The sequence below is a fragment of the Mastigoproctus giganteus genome, chromosome 14 (genome assembly GCF_048544385.1).
Source record: "Mastigoproctus giganteus isolate SK-2022 chromosome 14, ASM4854438v1, whole genome shotgun sequence".
Lineage (NCBI taxonomy): Eukaryota > Metazoa > Arthropoda > Arachnida > Uropygi > Thelyphonidae > Mastigoproctus > Mastigoproctus giganteus.
In genome coordinates this window covers 94,933,987-94,952,211 of record NC_143588.1, presented here as the reverse complement: position 1 = coordinate 94,952,211, position 18,225 = coordinate 94,933,987, and the positions used below count along the sequence as shown (strand labels likewise).

General features: G+C 34.1%; 1 protein-coding gene across 1 annotated transcript in view; it reads left to right on the top strand.

The window, feature by feature from the left end:
* The window catches only part of LOC150075399 (uncharacterized), a 170,008-nt gene that overhangs the window by 133,718 nt on the left and 18,065 nt on the right, over positions 1 to 18,225 (top strand). The window contains exon 4 of the mRNA XM_090388794.1: positions 4,725 to 5,087. Within this exon, the coding sequence (XP_090244920.1) occupies positions 4,725 to 5,087 (363 nt within the window). The remainder of the gene's footprint in view (positions 1 to 4,724; positions 5,088 to 18,225) is intronic.

The following is an 18,225-nucleotide window of genomic DNA, read 5'->3' as shown; positions in this document are numbered from 1 at the left end:
CAGGTGACCTACTCCGCGATACAAAATGCACCCCCATATCATTTGGCTGGCAGGGAATTTCACTGTAGACACCATACAGTCTGGATGGTATTCTTCACCACGTCTTTGGCGAATCGTTTGTCTCCCATCAGAGCCATGCAGGTTGAATTTCATCCAAGAAAATAACTGACTTCTACTGCTCGGGCATCCATTTGACATGCTCCTTACCCCAAATTAATCGGCCCCTTTTCATTTTTTGTGTGTGGAGTCCAAGTCCGTGCTACAAGTCCATTTTTGAAGAGGCATCTTTTGACTGTTACTGCACTTGTTACCACTCCTGTATGTTCTTCCCATTCTCTTTTCAGCTCAGACGAAGAAGCTTTATGGTTTATAAGACATAAGCGCTTCAAAACGCGGTTGCGTTTTGACATAGAGACTCGTTTGCATCCATTACCTTTTTTCCTATCAGCAGAACCAGTATTCTTGAGTTTGGAAAGAAACCTACTCACTGTCCACTGATTACAAGACACTCTATAAGTAATATGACAAGAAGAACATCCTTCCTCACGTAAAGCAATAGCTCTGTTTTTTTGTGGCGTCAATTGCACATAACTCGCCATCCTGACACAAGCAAGGAATGACTGCAACTTTTGCAGAGCATGCTTATATAGCTGAAAGGGCACCTCCGTAGCCAGGTGGGCAGGAGCAGCAGTGCGTAGCACACGCTTCTTGATTAGACCGGGGTTCGAGCCTATGACCACCAAATGCGGAGGGTGCGGAAAGGTCCGGGAATGACTACCGCATATCCCCGGAGCAATATGGCCTTAGTTGCTAATGCTCCTAAAAACAAAATAACAACATAGCTGAAAGTAACAGCTGATGCAATATTATGCCATAACCTACGCATGTCAGTCTTATCTGATGCAATCTGTAAGAAATATTGCCATATACTTATGTTATTCGGATGACAATTATAAATTTAACGGATGATGCACTTTCTTTGAACACCAGTGTATATAACTATATGGTCTTTCCGAGTAATGTCATTCACTAAAAATAAATAGCAATATTTATTTATCATGTTTAGTCTAAGTATAACAACCACTTGCTAGGGTGTGTTTAAAACATTATATGAAAAAATATATCATGATATTTCATTTTTGTAATGAAGATTTATTTAACTTTTAATATCTTAATTTCAGTGTTTGTTTTTTTGTAAGTAGCAGTAACAACTCAGGTGAGGTTTGGTGCATGAATGTTTTTACTGGCTATTGGGTGGTTTGTTCTATATTGTAGTATAGTTCATTGTTAAAAAGTTCAGTTAATTTAAATATATAAATGTTTAATTTTTTTTTTAAGGGAATTTATTATTGAAAGAAAATTAGATTACTTTGAATTTGTTGAGCAGTGTGACTGTGCTATGGTATTTGAATCACATAAGTTGGCATGATACACTACAGTCAACTTAACCAGGTCATGAAACATAGTTTGATTTAATGAATTTCATGTAATTGAACAGAATGAAAAAGTAAATGAGAAATATTTATTTTATAAGAATAAAAAAATAAAGCAAAGAACTTTAAAATACAAATATTTCATGATATCACTCACTGCAGTGTATGACAATTAATAATACACTTTCATGATATTATACACTTACTTAATAACATTTTCATGATACTGTATTACTCACTGCAGTATATGACAATTATTATGTTTTAAACACTGCTTGGCTGTTCCTTAGACAAAATACATTATTCACAGTTCAGCATTATTCACAGTTCAGCATAAGTTTGTTAATAGACTACCTTGCCAGCTGATGAAAAGTCAGTAAGCATTGCAACTGCTGTTCTGGTGGTGTGTGTGTGTGTGTGTCTGTGAATATTTTTTTTTAAAATATATACTGGATTTACTTTTTCTGGTGATGCTATGTAGTCCGATATTAGCAACTTAGGCAGAACAATGGATAATGCTATTTGTCTCTAAGTTGAACACACAAATTGCAGATTTAGTGCTGAGGATTTTTCTTGCTATAGTACTTTTTTTTTTTTCCCCAGTTTAGTTGGTAGGCATTAGTTATCAATAATTTGTAAGAAAACCTGGGAATAAATGTCATTTGGACAGTTCTGGAGCAATCTAGCCAAAGTTGAATTTCTACTAAAAGGTCTCTGTTTTTCAGTTTCTAAAAATTGACAGATAGGAATATCATGTAGACAGACAAAGCAGATTTTGCTCTGAGGTGATAGTGTTGAGGGAGGAACGGACCAGGACACCACTGTATTTTGCATGTGTGTTTTACATGTAGTGACCCAAGCAATGTTTTACTGGACATCTGTGGAAAATAATCACTTGATAATTATTCTGTTTGTTTCCTGCTTGTTTTCTCCCCTTTCTGCTAATGAACTCTACTGTCTTGTATGTATGAACAGTAATTGGGTTAATTTTAGAATGCCAGTGACAGTAGTCTTTTCAAAAAGCCTGCTTTGTTAAATTTTGACCAATCCTTTTTACTCAGTGAATGTTAAGTTGTCATGTAAAACATCAAAATAAGTTCTTGGTATGTAACAATTTAATCTTCATTTAAATTTATACATTTTAATATCAATTTCAATACTAAAATAGTAAGTATTAAAAATGCACTATCTTCACTAGCTAACATGTGTACTTTAATATCAAACTGGTATGAATCCACCATGTATATCTATATCCACCATATATATATTGATAAAATAGTATTATTAAAACTACTCCCAAATTACCTTTGTGCAAGAAGTTTGGTCAGTGAGACCGAACTCTCAAAATGATATGTGATTATTGTAAGTTTGAGCACTGGTCTGGAGTATGAAGCAATCAGAACATGAATTTAGGAAATCCACTCTTCTACCTATATGCACTGTTATTTCATAAAGAGATTTCATTGTATTGATATTTAATTTCACTGTCCAAATCCTCCATAACAATTTAATTGGCAGAATACATTGCCATCTGTTACTCATTTAAAGAGATCTGGTTCTTTTCTGGTTGGAGACCCTTCATTGAGTCTGTAGTTCAGGCAGAGGGAGTAGGGCTCCACTCACGAGATATTCCAGGTTTTTCAGCCAGCACAGCATGCATGTTAACCCATGAACACACACACACACACACACACACACACACACACACACACACACACACACACACACACACACACACACACACACACACACACACACACACACACACACAATGCATTATACTGATGTGGGTAAAAAACTCCATTGCTGTTAAAATGATAATTTGAAAAAAACTCCATTGCTGTTAAAATGATAATTTGAAAAAAACTCCATTGCTGTTAAAATGATAATTTTTAAGAAAAATTCTGTTAAGGCACACCATTTTTCCAAAATGGTGTGCCTTAACAGATTTTTCTTAAATCAGTTATTAAATGTGTCAAATTCCTTAACTTTGGTCTCTCTTGTGATCTGAATTATAAGAAGAATATCATTAAAGCTATTTTAAATAATTCACTTTAGGTTTTAATTCCATTTCTCATAATGTTTCTGTTATTTTTCTTCTGTTATATTTAGTACTGTTTACTGTTTTGGAAAAATCTGGAGTCAGGTGGATATTAAGTGATGTGTTATTTGGTGGAACATGCCAATGGAACTGTTCTAAGAAACTGCGAATGACCCAATAATTACAATATAATTTTGAAGAGTTTCAATGGGCGATTACTTACAACTGCATTATTAATGGAGAGTATTCAAGATTTTTACTAAAAAGAATAAACACACAAGGCGTAATGGGCTACAGATTGGTAATTCACTATAAGAATATCAGTGATATATCACCATATTTTTCCATAGTAGTAAAAAAAACTACAGTAGTGCAAAAATGGCATCGATTTAATTGTATCTCATATTGTGACTACCTTTACAACAAGTTACCATGTATTGGACTACCTCAAATAAGTAATGCTTCACCAATGGAGAAGACTATTGTTATTTCTATTGTTATTATTGTTACTTATTCTCCATTAATAATGCAGTTAAAGTAAGTAATGGCCCCATTGAAACTCTTCAAAATTATATTGTAATTCTTGGGTCATTTGCAGTTTCTTAGAACAGTTCCATTAGCATGTTCCACAAAATAACACATTTATTATCCAACTGACTCCTGATTTTTCAAAATGGTGTCTTAACAGAATTTTTTTTAAATCAGTTATTAAATATGTCAACTTCCTTAACTTTGATCTCCCTTGTCATCTGAATTATAAGAATATCATTAAAGCTATTTTAAATAATTCAGTTTAGATTTTAATTCTATTTCTCATAATGTTTCTGTTATTTTTATGAATAACAGAAACATTGAGAAATGGAAAAAAATGGAATTGAAGAGAATACCTTTGTTCCACTTTGATCTGCTCAAATATATATTTATAAAAAAAAAAAATAATATATATATATATATATGTGTATATATGTATATATATTTTTTCTTTTTTAATTGAGTGTAGAACACACATGCTTTTACTAAATTTGAGTGGCAAGCTTGCTACTCAAATTCAACATTTCACTCACTAATACCATATTTCCTACTCTAAATAACTGCACTACATGGAACCATAAACAATTTTTTTCACATGTGAACAGTAACAAATCTGTTATTGAAACTCTTTGAAAACACACAATGTGTATATGCATGTGTGTGTGAATATTTCAAATATTTGTATGTGAAAATTAATGTTTCACTTTATCTGCTTCTAGAGTTGGGTGCCAATAGATTCTGCAATGCTGTTTTAAGGTCTCCAAGTGGATATATTGTATCCCCAGGTTATCCTAGATATTATCCTGAGCTTCGGGACTGTAAATGGACCATTGTTGGTGGGGAAGGACAAAGAGTACTTGTTACTGTGTTGGATATTCACATGAAAATGCCAAGGTTGCAGTATGGACGGACTGTATGTGATGACTCAGTAACACTATTTGAAGGGCCTAATAAGTTACTTAATGCATGTGGACATACATTAGAAGCAATGCAGACTTTTGAATCATCAGGAAATAGTGTAGTGGTGCATTTTACATCAGAAAACTTCACTCCAGCAAGTGGATTTCTCATGTTCTATAAATGTAAGATCTATAGAAGTATCTGGTATTCTTAATTTAATTCAAATATTATTTATAAACAAATAACTCATACCTCATTACAAGTTATCACTGTTATATCTAAGGATATGCTATGCATGATGTATATTATAGGTTCAAAGTATGGAGGATAGTCAGCTGCTCAAGTTCTCTCTCTTTCTCTCTCATTTATTATTTCATATTTATATACAGGATGATTCAAAAGGCACATAACTTATAGTATATTTTCAGTTATTATAAATATAATTATAATGGAGGTTACAATAAAGTATACTATTATTATAAGTATAATTATGACAGATATTGCAATAAACATTGACAGTGTCCACTTTATAAATGAAAGCATAAACTTTTTTCATTATATTTGATTAAACTTCACATAATGTTTGTTATTATTGAAATTTCTGATTTGATGTTGGCTATACAGCAATCACAGCATGGATTTTTTAAGAGCAGGGATCTTGTCTGACCAATCGGATTGGCTACTATGATGCAATAACAAAGGAACTGGATGCAAAAAATAATTTTGACATCATATACTAGATTTCAGAAAAGCTTTTGATACTGTTCCACATGAAAGACTGCTTTACAAATCAGAGCAGTAACATTAGGAGCAAGTCACTTACATGGATAAAGAGATGATTGAGTGGCAAGAGATAGAGATCAATTACACTGATCAGCATCAATTTCCTCCCTGAAATAATTTTGACACAGTCTCATAGGAAATATGTTCAAAAACTCATATGTACTTAAAAAGTTCTTATCACTCTGTTTTCAAATATCATAGGTTAATGACCAAAAACCAAGGTCTGTCATTAAAGCTTCATTTCCTACATTCCCATGTAGACTTTTTTCTGAAAACTTGGGAGTGGTCTCCAATGAATGCAGTGAAAGGTTTCACCAAGATATTTCTCAAATGGAAAAAAAGATACCAGGGAAAATGGAGTTCAAATGTATTGGCAGATCACTGTTAGATTCTCATACAGGAGACACCAGTGGATGATTATAAAAGGAAAAACACAACAAAATGAAGTGTTTTGTTATCATATAAACATTTTTGTAAATAGAATAAGGTTAATAGACCCAGTTCGATATTTAGTACTGTATGTAACATTTCTTAAAATATATGAAATCTTTTTTACTAGAAACTTTTTGATATTAATCCCTTCTTCCTTAAAATTGGTGGGTGTTACAGCAATATGGTTGCCATACTTGAATTCAGCAACGTCAAATGTACAAGAATCACCTTGAATTTTAACATGGAGCAAAAAAAAAAAAAAAAATTTTTTTTGTCAACCAATGTTATTAATGGTCACTACTTCCCAGGGCCGGATTTAAACTTGTTTTGGCCCTAAGCTATAACATATATGAGGCCCTTCTCTCTTACAGTTCACCTGTGAGAATATTAAAAAAGGATTTTTTAAGATGGTGTGAGGCCCCTTGTAATGTAAGGCCCTAAGCTGTAGCTTGTTTAGCTTATATGTAAATCTGGCCCTGCTGCTTGCCCTTTTTGGACTAATGTTATTAATGGAGTCCCTCAGGGTTCAATGCTGGAGTCCCTCATTGCTTTCATTATTTATTAACAATCTTGATAAAGGCATATTAGGTTTAATATCTAAGTTTGCAGATGATACAAAGATTGGAAGGTTGATTAATGATGGGAACCATGGTATGATACTGCAACAAGATCTAGGAAATTTAGGCAGGTGAGCTGAGAAGTGGCAATTGAGGTTTAATATTGATAAATGCAAGATACTGCACATGGGTACAGTAATCCAAGAATACCAAATGGATGGTACTGCACTCAAAGTAGTGGAGAACAAAAAAATCTTGGGTAATTGTACTGTGAATGAAGTTCTCTGAACAGTGTAGACATGCTGCAAGACAGCTCATGGGGTTCTGTGAATGATATTTGGAATACAGGGACAAGGAGGCAATTATCCCATTGTATAAGTAATAGTTGGACCTCATTTAGGAAGGATGTGCATCTGTTGAAACAGGTGCAGTGAAGAGCAACAAGATTAGTTAGAGCCACAAAAGAGCATTCTTACCAAGAAATACTTTAGTTCTGTCAATTGTAGTGTCTGGAAATTAGGCACTTGCAAGGAGACCTGATTGGGTTCCAAGTTTTGAATAAATTGAGTAACTGCTGATAGCATCCTTACTATCCTTGTTCAGACAACAAGAAATTTAAATTGAGAAAGGTTGGTTGGTTGCAGGATAGATGTGTGAAAATTAGCTGTCAGCCAGGGAATGCCAGTAGTTACTGTCAGCCGTTTTGTGTTCATTATTGGAACAAACTTCTGTTTTGCATTGTGTAAAATGGATAATTTGAATAAATTATTAGAGTGAATGGACAGATGGTGTAGTAACTGTTTTGAATGATGTTGTATAAGCTTGTTTCCTTACATCATTGTAACTACTAATATAGGAAGTTTGTTAGTGTATACCACTCCTGTTAAGTGGTTAGAAAGATAAAAATAGTTTTGCTAAAGCACATCACATGTTCAGTTATGAACATGACAAGATTGTTTTGACAAGATTTTTTCCAAGATGCAGCTACACATGCCATATTCAGAAAATTATCTTCAAGAAGTCAATGTGAACAAAATGCACAGACTACATTTAAAATTATTCTTAAATATTCTTTGTTAAAAATTTATTTTTGAATTTTATATTCCCTTACACGGAGTAGAGTAAGTTCAAGTGAATAGTTGGCTGATAAAAGTTTTTAAGAAATTTGTACAGTCAGTGATGGGAATCAAATTCATGTCAATCTAACTGGTTGGAAAGTGGCAAAGCCACTATATTACAGCAGAAGACCCTAAACACTGAACTTTTAATTTTGTTCCTATCATTGAAGAATGGATAATAAATATGAGTGTTTAAACCTAAAATCAAATATTTCATTGGTAGTGTGGTACCATTGAAGATTCAGATACTAGTTGAAGTATGATGATGCAGGTTAAAATGTGATGAATTCAGATGTTTTGATAGATGGAGGGTATTTGTGTAAAACATATTCTAGACTGTATAGAATATGTTCTACATGGTTTTAGAAAAGATTGGAGTGGTATTGTTCAGAGTTCTCCAACTTCTTACCTCAGGAGGCTGGAAGATATCCTAGAAGAAGTACATCAAATATGCTGTGATCCTTTCTTTCATCAGAATACATATGTAGGGTTTCAAATTGGGATCTTCCCTACTAATCATTATAACTGTGTTGTAATTATTTAATTTTCCTTCAGTTTTAAGGCCTAGGTGCTAATGCCCTTTGTTCAAGAGTACTTCTTTGCATTAACTTCGGATTATTTTGTTTTTGAATGATTGGTCATTCACAAGCTTATTGAGACTAGTAAAAACAATCCAACATGGAATATATGTATATATATAGGTTAACCACAAAACCTAGTATGCTGCCTAGTTGTTGATGTTTTTTGAAAATTTTACTGTTTGTCACAAGGCAGTAACTATGAGACATGGGTTTACTGTGTTTGTAAATTGCATGTATTCTAAGGTCAGTTTGTCTCTTTTGCTGGATGAAAAAAAAAACTGAGTTTCTTTAAGGAGAAAAATAACTTGGCTACAGTATGGGGGGGAAAAAAAAAATCTATAAAAATTCCTCCCATGAGACAGTATTCAAATCCATGCCTTTTACCTATGGTGTTAAAAGGCAGCAGTTGTACCCACTGTAATTAAAATTAGTCTTGCATGCATATTGTATTAAAAGAATATTGAGTTGTATAATCATAGCACTCACTCTTAACATTCATCAGTACACATTCTCTTTGAGTAGAGTTGACTTTTTCAAAAATATTTTATTACCAAATTAAAGTTGAATTATTATTGATCAATAAAAGAAAATGAACAGTTAGTTTTTAAAAAAAAATTAAAAATTTAATTTATATTGATGAGTTGTAGTTTTTTTTAAACTTCTTTTAGCATAATTCTTGAACTTTAGTTTAATTTTACTATATATTGGCATTACTTTATTATATTTTCACTGTGGGCTTTTCTTGATGAAGGTTTTTGGGTCTACCTTGTTCTGTGTTATCTTCATCAAAACTTTAATATCCTTTTTTTTTTTTTTTTTTTTTTTTCTCCATGCTCTACATCATGGCCAATGTTCTTTATGGACATTGTTTTGTTATGGACTTTGTGGATATCCACTCTCTGCCTCTTGACACACAATCATCCCTTTATCCATAGCAGTAAGTTGCCCATAATGTCACACTGCTCCAATTTACAGTTAGTCCCCAACTTAAGAAAGCCCGAGTTACGTAACTTCGGACTTATGTAAATTTTTTTGTATATACATACTAACTGACTGATATTTCTGTTCATTGACATTTTTTTCTGGATTGTAAAATTTAAAACAGTAAAAAAAAATAAATAAATAAGCAATCAGTAACGACAAACACAGCACACAACAATTGCATAAGTGAGATACCTAGTTTACAAGTTTATGAAACTTAAAAAATAGGAATGAAGAGAAGATTCTGAAAATTTATTTATGTTTTTTATATAATTGAAGATTTCATGGAAGGGGAAACATATTTCAGTATAATAACATAAAAACCCACAGAATTCCAGCTATCGGTATTATCGCAAATGCAATTAGATTGAGTTTACTACTCGTTTATAATAGAATTGCACTAACAGAAAAGCCCAATAAACCGAAAACTGCAAATTGTTTTTATTGTTTTATGGTAGTGACCTTCAGAAATGTGCTTTAGTAAAATCACATGAGATGATAATACATATGTGTTTCCGCCTTAACCCTGTGAAGTTCTTTACAGAAACTTTCATTTTGGCCATTATCATGGTGCCAACTAAGAGAATAAGTGACAGCGATATTAGTAAATCTACCAAGACAAGGAAAGCGATCAATTTGGATCAAAAAGTTAAAATAATAAGGATGCATGAAAATGGTCAAACATGAACAAGTATTGCGCGGAATTTAGATTTGTCAGTTTCAACAGTGAACACAATAATAAAGGAAAAAGACAGAATATGTGAAAATGTGAAGGGATCTGCACCAATGAAGTCAACTATAATAACTAAGGCTAGAATGGGACTAATAAGCAAAATGGAAAAGTTACTTATTGTGTGAATGGAAGACCATATCCAAAACACATCCCTTAAACCTCCACCTCATCAAAGCAAAGGCTGGTGCCATTTTTGAGGATATTAAGAAGAGCAATGATACCGAAACTACCTTTTTTGGGAGTCATGGTTAGTTTAATAAGTTTCGTAAGAGAAGCGGATATCGTAACGTTGCCATAAGTGGTGAAGCAGCAAGTGCAAATGGTGAGGTTGCTGAAAAATTCAAGGACGAATTGGATGAGATTATAAGAAGTGGTGGTTATTTGCCGCAACAAATATTTAATGTGGATGATACTAACCTTTTTTTTTTTTTTTGGAAAAAAATGCCTAATAGGACTTATATTTCTATTGAAGAAAAGTCAATGTCTGTGTTTAAAGCTTCCAAAGACAGGGTCAAGCTCTCAGTGGGTAGTAACATAGCAGGTTATAAACTTAAACCTTTAGTGGTTTATCACTCAGAAAACTGCGGGCTTTTAAGGGCATTGACAAGAAATCGCTTCCTGTACACTTTAGGAAGCGATACTAACTCAAAGGCCTGGATGACAATAACCATGTTCGAAGAATGCTTTCTAAATGTGTTTGTCCCTGAAATTGAAAAATATTGCTTACAAATGTCAGTGCCTTTTAAGATATTAATGCTTCTTGACAACTTTCCTGGTCATCCTAAATATCTAGATCAGGGGTTGGCAACCTGCGGCTCTTTAAATTTTAGCCCGCATGAAGCACAATTTGAAATGGGGTTAGAGGACTTAAAAATCAGTCCTCTATGGAGTGCAAGACTAAAATGCCTTAAAACTGAAATTGAGAATTTGGAAAGGCAAAAGGAAAAGCCTTTGCAATTCTACACAAATGGATGGCAATAGATGAGTTGAAAAAGCAAGACCAAATTGTGTTCAATGCGTGGAGTAGCTTACCAGACAAGTATATAAATTTGAAAATATTTGCGTTTGGATTTCTCTGTTTTTGGTTCGACATATTTCTGTGTGCAAATATTTTTGAACATGTACTATATTAAAAATAAATCAAGAAACTGTCTGAACAATGCAAGTCTCTCAGCATGTTTAAAGATAAATTATGGCATACTCGCCTGATGTTGAGAGACTCGCTCAAGAAGTTCAGCAGCAAAAGTCACATTAATTCATACCTAATTGGATGTTTGTTACATTTTTTCAGGCGCCTCTGTAGCCAGGTGGGCAGGAGCAGCAGTGCATAGCACATGCTTCTTGATTAGACCGGGGTTCAAGCCCGTGCCCACCAAATACAGAGGATGCAGAAAGGTCAGGGAATGACCACCGCATATCTCCGGAGCAATATGGCCTTAGTTGCTAATGCTCGTAAAAACCAAATAACAAACAAACAAACAAACAAACGTTTTTTTCAGTATTAGTAAATAATATTTCAAAATATACATTTTTTTAATAAAACACCTTCCTGCTCTATTCTATTTCTTAAAAAACTCTCCCCACTAGCTTGAGCTGAGGTGCGACTCTCCAGATTTTCTTTTTATTTAAATTAGATCAAAAATGACTCTTCACTCAAAAAAGGTTGCCAACCCCCTGATCTAGATGATCTGCAGAACAATGTCAAGATGGTATACTTCCCTCCAAATACAATGGCTTTGATTCAACCAATGGATCAGGGAGTTATCTGGGCATTCAAAGCTTATTACATACGGACCAAATTTTCTGAGGCTGTAAATGCAAAAGAGCAAGAGAAGATGGATCTGTGGCAATTTTAGATATTTAACATCTTTGATGGAATACGCAACATTTCAAGAGTCTGGAATGATGTGACAACAACTTGTATGAGCGGAGTTTGAAACAAACTTCTAAAACATTCTGAGCTTAACAATGAAGGGATCCACAAAAATGAGCTGATGTCATCTGTTACCAAAGAAATTGTAAACTTAGCCCAGGAGTTGCAGCTGGTCCTGGAAGATGAAGATATAGATGAGCTTGTGGATGAACAAGGTGAAGATTTAACAACAGAATACCTAGCCCAGTTGAACATACAAAGAGTTGAGGAGCAAGGGAAAGCCGAATCTGTTGAGGAATCAGAGCAACCCAAGAAGCAGTTCAAATTAAAGGAAATGGCAGAAGTGTTTTGTAAAATTCAGGAAGGTCTCTCTATGTTCGATGAAATGGACGAAAACACTGAACGTTTCTTTAAAATAGAAAGAAAAGTTCAAGATTGCTTATTGGCTTATCACGAAATTTATGAAGAAAATATAGCATTGAAACAGATGAAGACCTACCCTGTAATATTGGCGCCTCCGTAGCCAGGTGGGAAGGAGCAGCAGTACGTATCACACGCTTCTTGATTAGACCGAGATTCGAGCCCGTCACCACCAAATACGGAGGATGCGGAAAGGTCAGGGAATGACCACCGCATATCCCGGAGCAATATGGCCTTTAGTTGCTAATGCTCCTAAAAACCAAACAACAAACAACAAACCCTGTAATTAATATATCTTATTAATGCTTCAGGTATATTTTAAGTTCATCACCTGACTTTTATTCATTGTGTGGTTTAGACCAATTTTCTTAAATATGTACACTTTAGTTTTGATTCTCTTAGTAGCCCTTATAAAGCCTACATGGCATGCAAAATACATATCAGTTTTTACAGTACAATAATATGTGCTTTTTCTTCCTTTTATGTTTTCTTTTCTTATGTGACCATTGTCCCTAGATTAAAGTTTTTAATTGTTATGGTATATAACTATTTTTATTCATTCTTCTGAGGATATTATGTGATTTTTGTAATTTAATATCAGGCATATAATTTAATATTAAATTACATCATATAATGTAATTTAATATCAGGCATATAGTAGTAATATTTTTTAGTCACTCGCGAGTTATGTAAAACTCGATATACATAAGAAGTCCTGGAACATATCTTTTATGTATGTCGGGGACTTACTGTATATAGTAGTCTTTCATGTGAAGTAAAGTTTTTGATACTTTCATAGTATCAAAAGCTTTACTGAAATATAAGTATGTGATGTCAAAATTATTTTTTGCATCCAGTTCCTTTGACTATATCATAGTAGCTTATCATATTGGTTAGACAAGATTTCCTCTTGTCTAACCATCACAACACATCTATGCTGTGATTACCGTATAACTGTATTCCTCTCAAGATAATCCTGTATTAATTTTTTAATTATTGATTCTCTTATCTTGCCTGGAATAGAAGTCAAGCTTACAGATCTGTAATTTCTCACTTTGTGCTTTGAAACCTCTCTATGAATAGCAGTGACATTTGCACATCTCCAATTTGTATGACTGTTTGCAATCTGAATCTAAAGATGCTCCCATGATGATGGATAAAAGTTTGTATACTTCTTTTTTTTTTTTTTTTTTTCTCCGATAGATTCCATCAGCCCAAGGTGCCTTATTCACTCTTAACTTACTCCCAATTAGAATTTGGTATCCTCATCTCAAAAAACTTCTTAACCTGTGAATGTAGATGAAAAATATATATTTGGTTCATCAGCAGTCTAAAACAGGATTGTAACTAGTTATTCCATTCATATCAAGTGGACCAATGTGGTTCACCCCCTTCCTTCTAGTGTTAATATAAGCAAAGAATTCTTTACTACTATTCTTTGCATTCTTAGCCAAAGACTTACAATAATCTGTCTTAGCCTGCCTAATCTGTTTAGTGACTTGATTCCAGACCAGTTTTTTTTTTTTTTTTTTATGAAAACCCCAAACACGAAAGGTATCAAAACCTATAGTACTTAGTACCATGCATGGGTTGAAGGAGAAGTATTGGGAGGGGGGGGGAATGCCGGAAACTTTGCTCTAGAGACTAAACATGGGTTTCACCACTTCAAGCCTCCAATAAGCAAAGTGGTGGTATTATGCTTACTGTAGGTTTCTGTATCCTCTGATAATTTATAATCATTCCATGAAAATTTCTTCTGTTCCACTAGTGTCATCATTTAAGCTAACATCCATTTAGGTCTAAACCTCAAACAATATCTCTTAGTTGGTATAAGAATCTTAATAACTTCTGTGATTACTTCCCTGAACACTTCTCATTTAGAATTTGCAGTTATTAATATCATAAATTGGTTCCATTGAAAAGAATTTAAAAACTATTTAAGGCCATTGTAGTTACCTTTATGAAAGAAAAATCTTTTCCCTTTAACCTTGATAGTGATGATTATATCTTTAAGTAAATTCTACATCAGTAAGTTATGATCAATGCCACCTAGTGACTTCTTTAGCTGAAGATTCTTAATACATGAAGAATCACTGCTGATAATCACACGAAGGTAGTGCTTTCTCTTTTTGCCTCTGTAACATGCTGGTTTAGAAAACAGTCTTGCAATAAATCCAGAAAAGTTCTAATGCTGTGTGAGTTTACAAGTCCCTGTCAGTATCTGGCAAATTAAAATTCCCCATTATATGACATTCTGATTTACTGGCTCACTTTGTATCACTCATGCTTAGTACAGTCAAGAAGTTCACAGACTTCTGAACATCATTGCACTTAGTAAATGCAGTACATTTACTGAGTGCAGTGAGCTTTTTTCAAATTGCAACTTTCAACCTGCATTTACACACATGGAGAAATTTGTTCAGTTTATGTTTTGTTGCTATGTTGTGTATTTGAAGTACACTTATTTATCCTGATTTCCAAGTGTGAAAAATGCCAGATTTGGAACATCATGCAAAAATCATATATTGCCAACGCTCAGAGAAATCATCTTCTGAACATTGGAAATTATGCATCAAGGTGAGGGTTTGTCATCTTGTACTATCTATCAAGTTTGAATGACATCATAGATCAGAGAGGGAAGAGAAAATTTGCAGATCATGACTATGCTGAAAGATATGCTGAAAGACATTTAACTGCTGACCTTGACAAAACAAACAACTGGACCACTCATGGATCACCAATGTGTTACTGATAAACTTACAGAAGATTTAAATATTTCACATAGACGATGTCATGGAAGTTTAAGATGATTTATTTCAACATGTTAAGTTGCTCAGCATGTGGGTCCCCTGGATGCTTAACAATGATCAGAACAATGAACAGATGACAGTAATCTCACATTAGTATCTGATAATGATCCATTGTTTCTAGGCTCCATCATTGTCAGTGACAAGACTTGGTATTTTCTTTGTGATCCTTAAATAGTCGACTTGTAAATTGCCTCATTCATCATGATCAAAAATATTTTAGCAAGGCAGGTTCTGTTCACCACTGCAGTGTATTATTGCTGTGAATTCATTCCTCATGGAGCAACTGCAAATAACAAAAGATACATGCAGGTGTTGTGCCAGCTACAAGAGACAATTCAGCAAAGCATTCAGAACAGTGGGAAGCAAAAGCTTGGATATTATTAATATTATTAAAATTGCATGGACATTTCACAAAAATGCACTTTTACATCACTTACTTCTTGGGCAACAAGCACTTGCTAAGCACTATACTATTGTGTTACCTTACTCTTCTGACAATTTTTCATGAAAACAAAGCAGTGTTTACAAGGCCATACTTCCTCTTCCCTAAGAAGTTAGGGAAGAGGAAGTGATGTTATGTTAGATTTTTTATGTTTAATATGAAAGTCTGAGAACTTTTGATGATACCAGATTTAAGCATAAAAATTACACCTGTTGCCTATTAACTTCATCAATAGACAAAATTAGTATTAAATTTGATTTATTAGATGTTAAAATGAAAGAAAATTTAATTTTAAGGCTGTGCGTGCATGCGCGCGCGCGCGTGTGTGTGTGTGTGTGTGTGTGTGTGTGTGTGTGTGTGTGTGTGTCCAATTTTTACCAAATTTGGGATATTCAGTTTCTGCCAAATTTAGAGACAAGCTTCATGATATAAAGGAATAAGTTTTAGGCAGGATTATTATTATTTTCCTATTCACCAGAAGTGGACAGGAAAACAATACAACATTCGACTTATTGCTTTCTAATGGCAGCCATACATTCATGAAATGTACACACTCTGGCCAAAAAAATATGAACCTTTAAATTAAGATAGTCAGACAGAAGAAATGCAAATAGTTACAAAGAAAACTGTAACATAGGGTAATGATGTGTTGCCTCATTGAATGAAAATTGAAGAACAGCACAGGCTGTTCAACTGCAGTAATCTGAAGCCAGAATGGGGAAAATGCATGATCTGTCAGACTTTGAAAAAAGGTCTTATCGTGGATGCACATTTAGCAGGAGCCCTGATTCAAGACATGAAAGACATAACTGGTTTCTCAAAACCATCCATCTCAATAGTTCTTGATGACTGGAAAGCAAGCAGTTCTTCTACATCTCAGACATGTAAATGTGGCAGAAAACCAGTACTTCAAGAGTGAAGCTGTTGGAATCTAGGGAGAGCTGTACAGTAAAATAAGACATCCAGCTTGCAGCAAATGGCATCTGAATTCAACCACACCCAGAACTGCCCTATTTCAACCCATGGAAATTGAAGGAATTGGGTACTGGCAGTTGCCTGCCAATCTGAAGCTACTCATTTTAGAGAACAGCAGAAAAATTCACATGCAGTGGTACCAAGAATGTCGTGATTGGACAGTGTGTTAGTTGTCTGATTGCACCAGGGGTTCCCCCCATCTCCACTGTCATGATTGTGTCATGAAGTCATGTGATCAGATGAATCACAATACACTTTGTTTTGCACTAATGGTAGCCAGAGAGTGTAACGAGAACTACACTTTGTTTTGCACTAATGGTAGCCAGAGAGTGTAACGAGAACCTCACAAAGAAATGGACCCTGCTTGCCTTGTTAAGACAATGGAAGCATCTGGAGGTAGTATCATGATATGGGGAATGTTTTTTTGGCACAGACTGGGTCCTTTGATACCAGAGGAAGGTGGAATGTCATCCAGGGAATAGCTGAATTTTGTATCAGATCTACTGTACCTTGCAATGTTACATTTTTATCCCAAAAGTGATGATCACTTTATGGATGACAAAGCACTATGCCAGAATTGTGCAAAAATGGTTCAGAGAACATGATATGGATTCCACCGTCTTCTCTAGCTCCCACATTCATCTGGTCTCAGTCCTATTCATAATGTGTGGGATATACTGGAAAAAGAGCTCTTTGGCAACAAAATCCTCTGCCTTCAACTTTGTCACAGCTATGCGATATTTCACTGGAAGAATGACTACGGTTAGGTTAAAATGCACTAAAACACCTTATAGAATCCATTCCGCACCACACACTTGCTGTTATTCGAAACAAAAGCAGCCTGATTCGATACTGAATAAAGGTTTGCTATTTTTTGGCCTGTGTGTGTATTATAATTGCACTCATCAAAATGCATTGTTTAAGTATCCAACATGTTTGAATAAACAATGGATAATAGAAGGAAAAATTGAATAAACAAGAAATGACTGACTGACAATAGCTATGCATTATGTTCCTGTCCATCACCTTGAATAAAATGGAAACATTATTGGGTCAGTGACTGTCTAGTTAGTAATGTATACGAATGTAATATCTGTTTAAGAAACATACATTAAGAAAGATGGGATCTAAAAAAACTAAGACTGATATCATTTTTAAAGGATGCCTTTGTGAATATCCAATCACACTACAGTTAGTGTGACTGGATATTCAGAATTCTCTTAAGAGAATTACTGGCTAGTCAAATATTCTGGAATATATGTTTTATCCAGAAAACATTGTAGGCTAGGATCTTCTCTTCCCCCCATTAACTTTTACACTTTTAACCTTGTCGATGAATACATACATCTTCAGGTATATAATCCTTGAAGATATTAAGCTCCCAGTGGGTTCGAAAATTAACATACCATAATATACTGTTTACTTCATAACTCATGACAATGGATAATAGAAAGAAAAATTGAATAAACACAGACTTTCTGAAATTATTTGGTTAAAAAAAAAAATGGTTACTAAACTAGAAGCAGTTAACTTGTTTGTCAGTGTGAATGAGATAATGCACAGTTTAACCATAAATCAGTAGTTTACAGTTAGTGGATTTGCAATATATCATAAA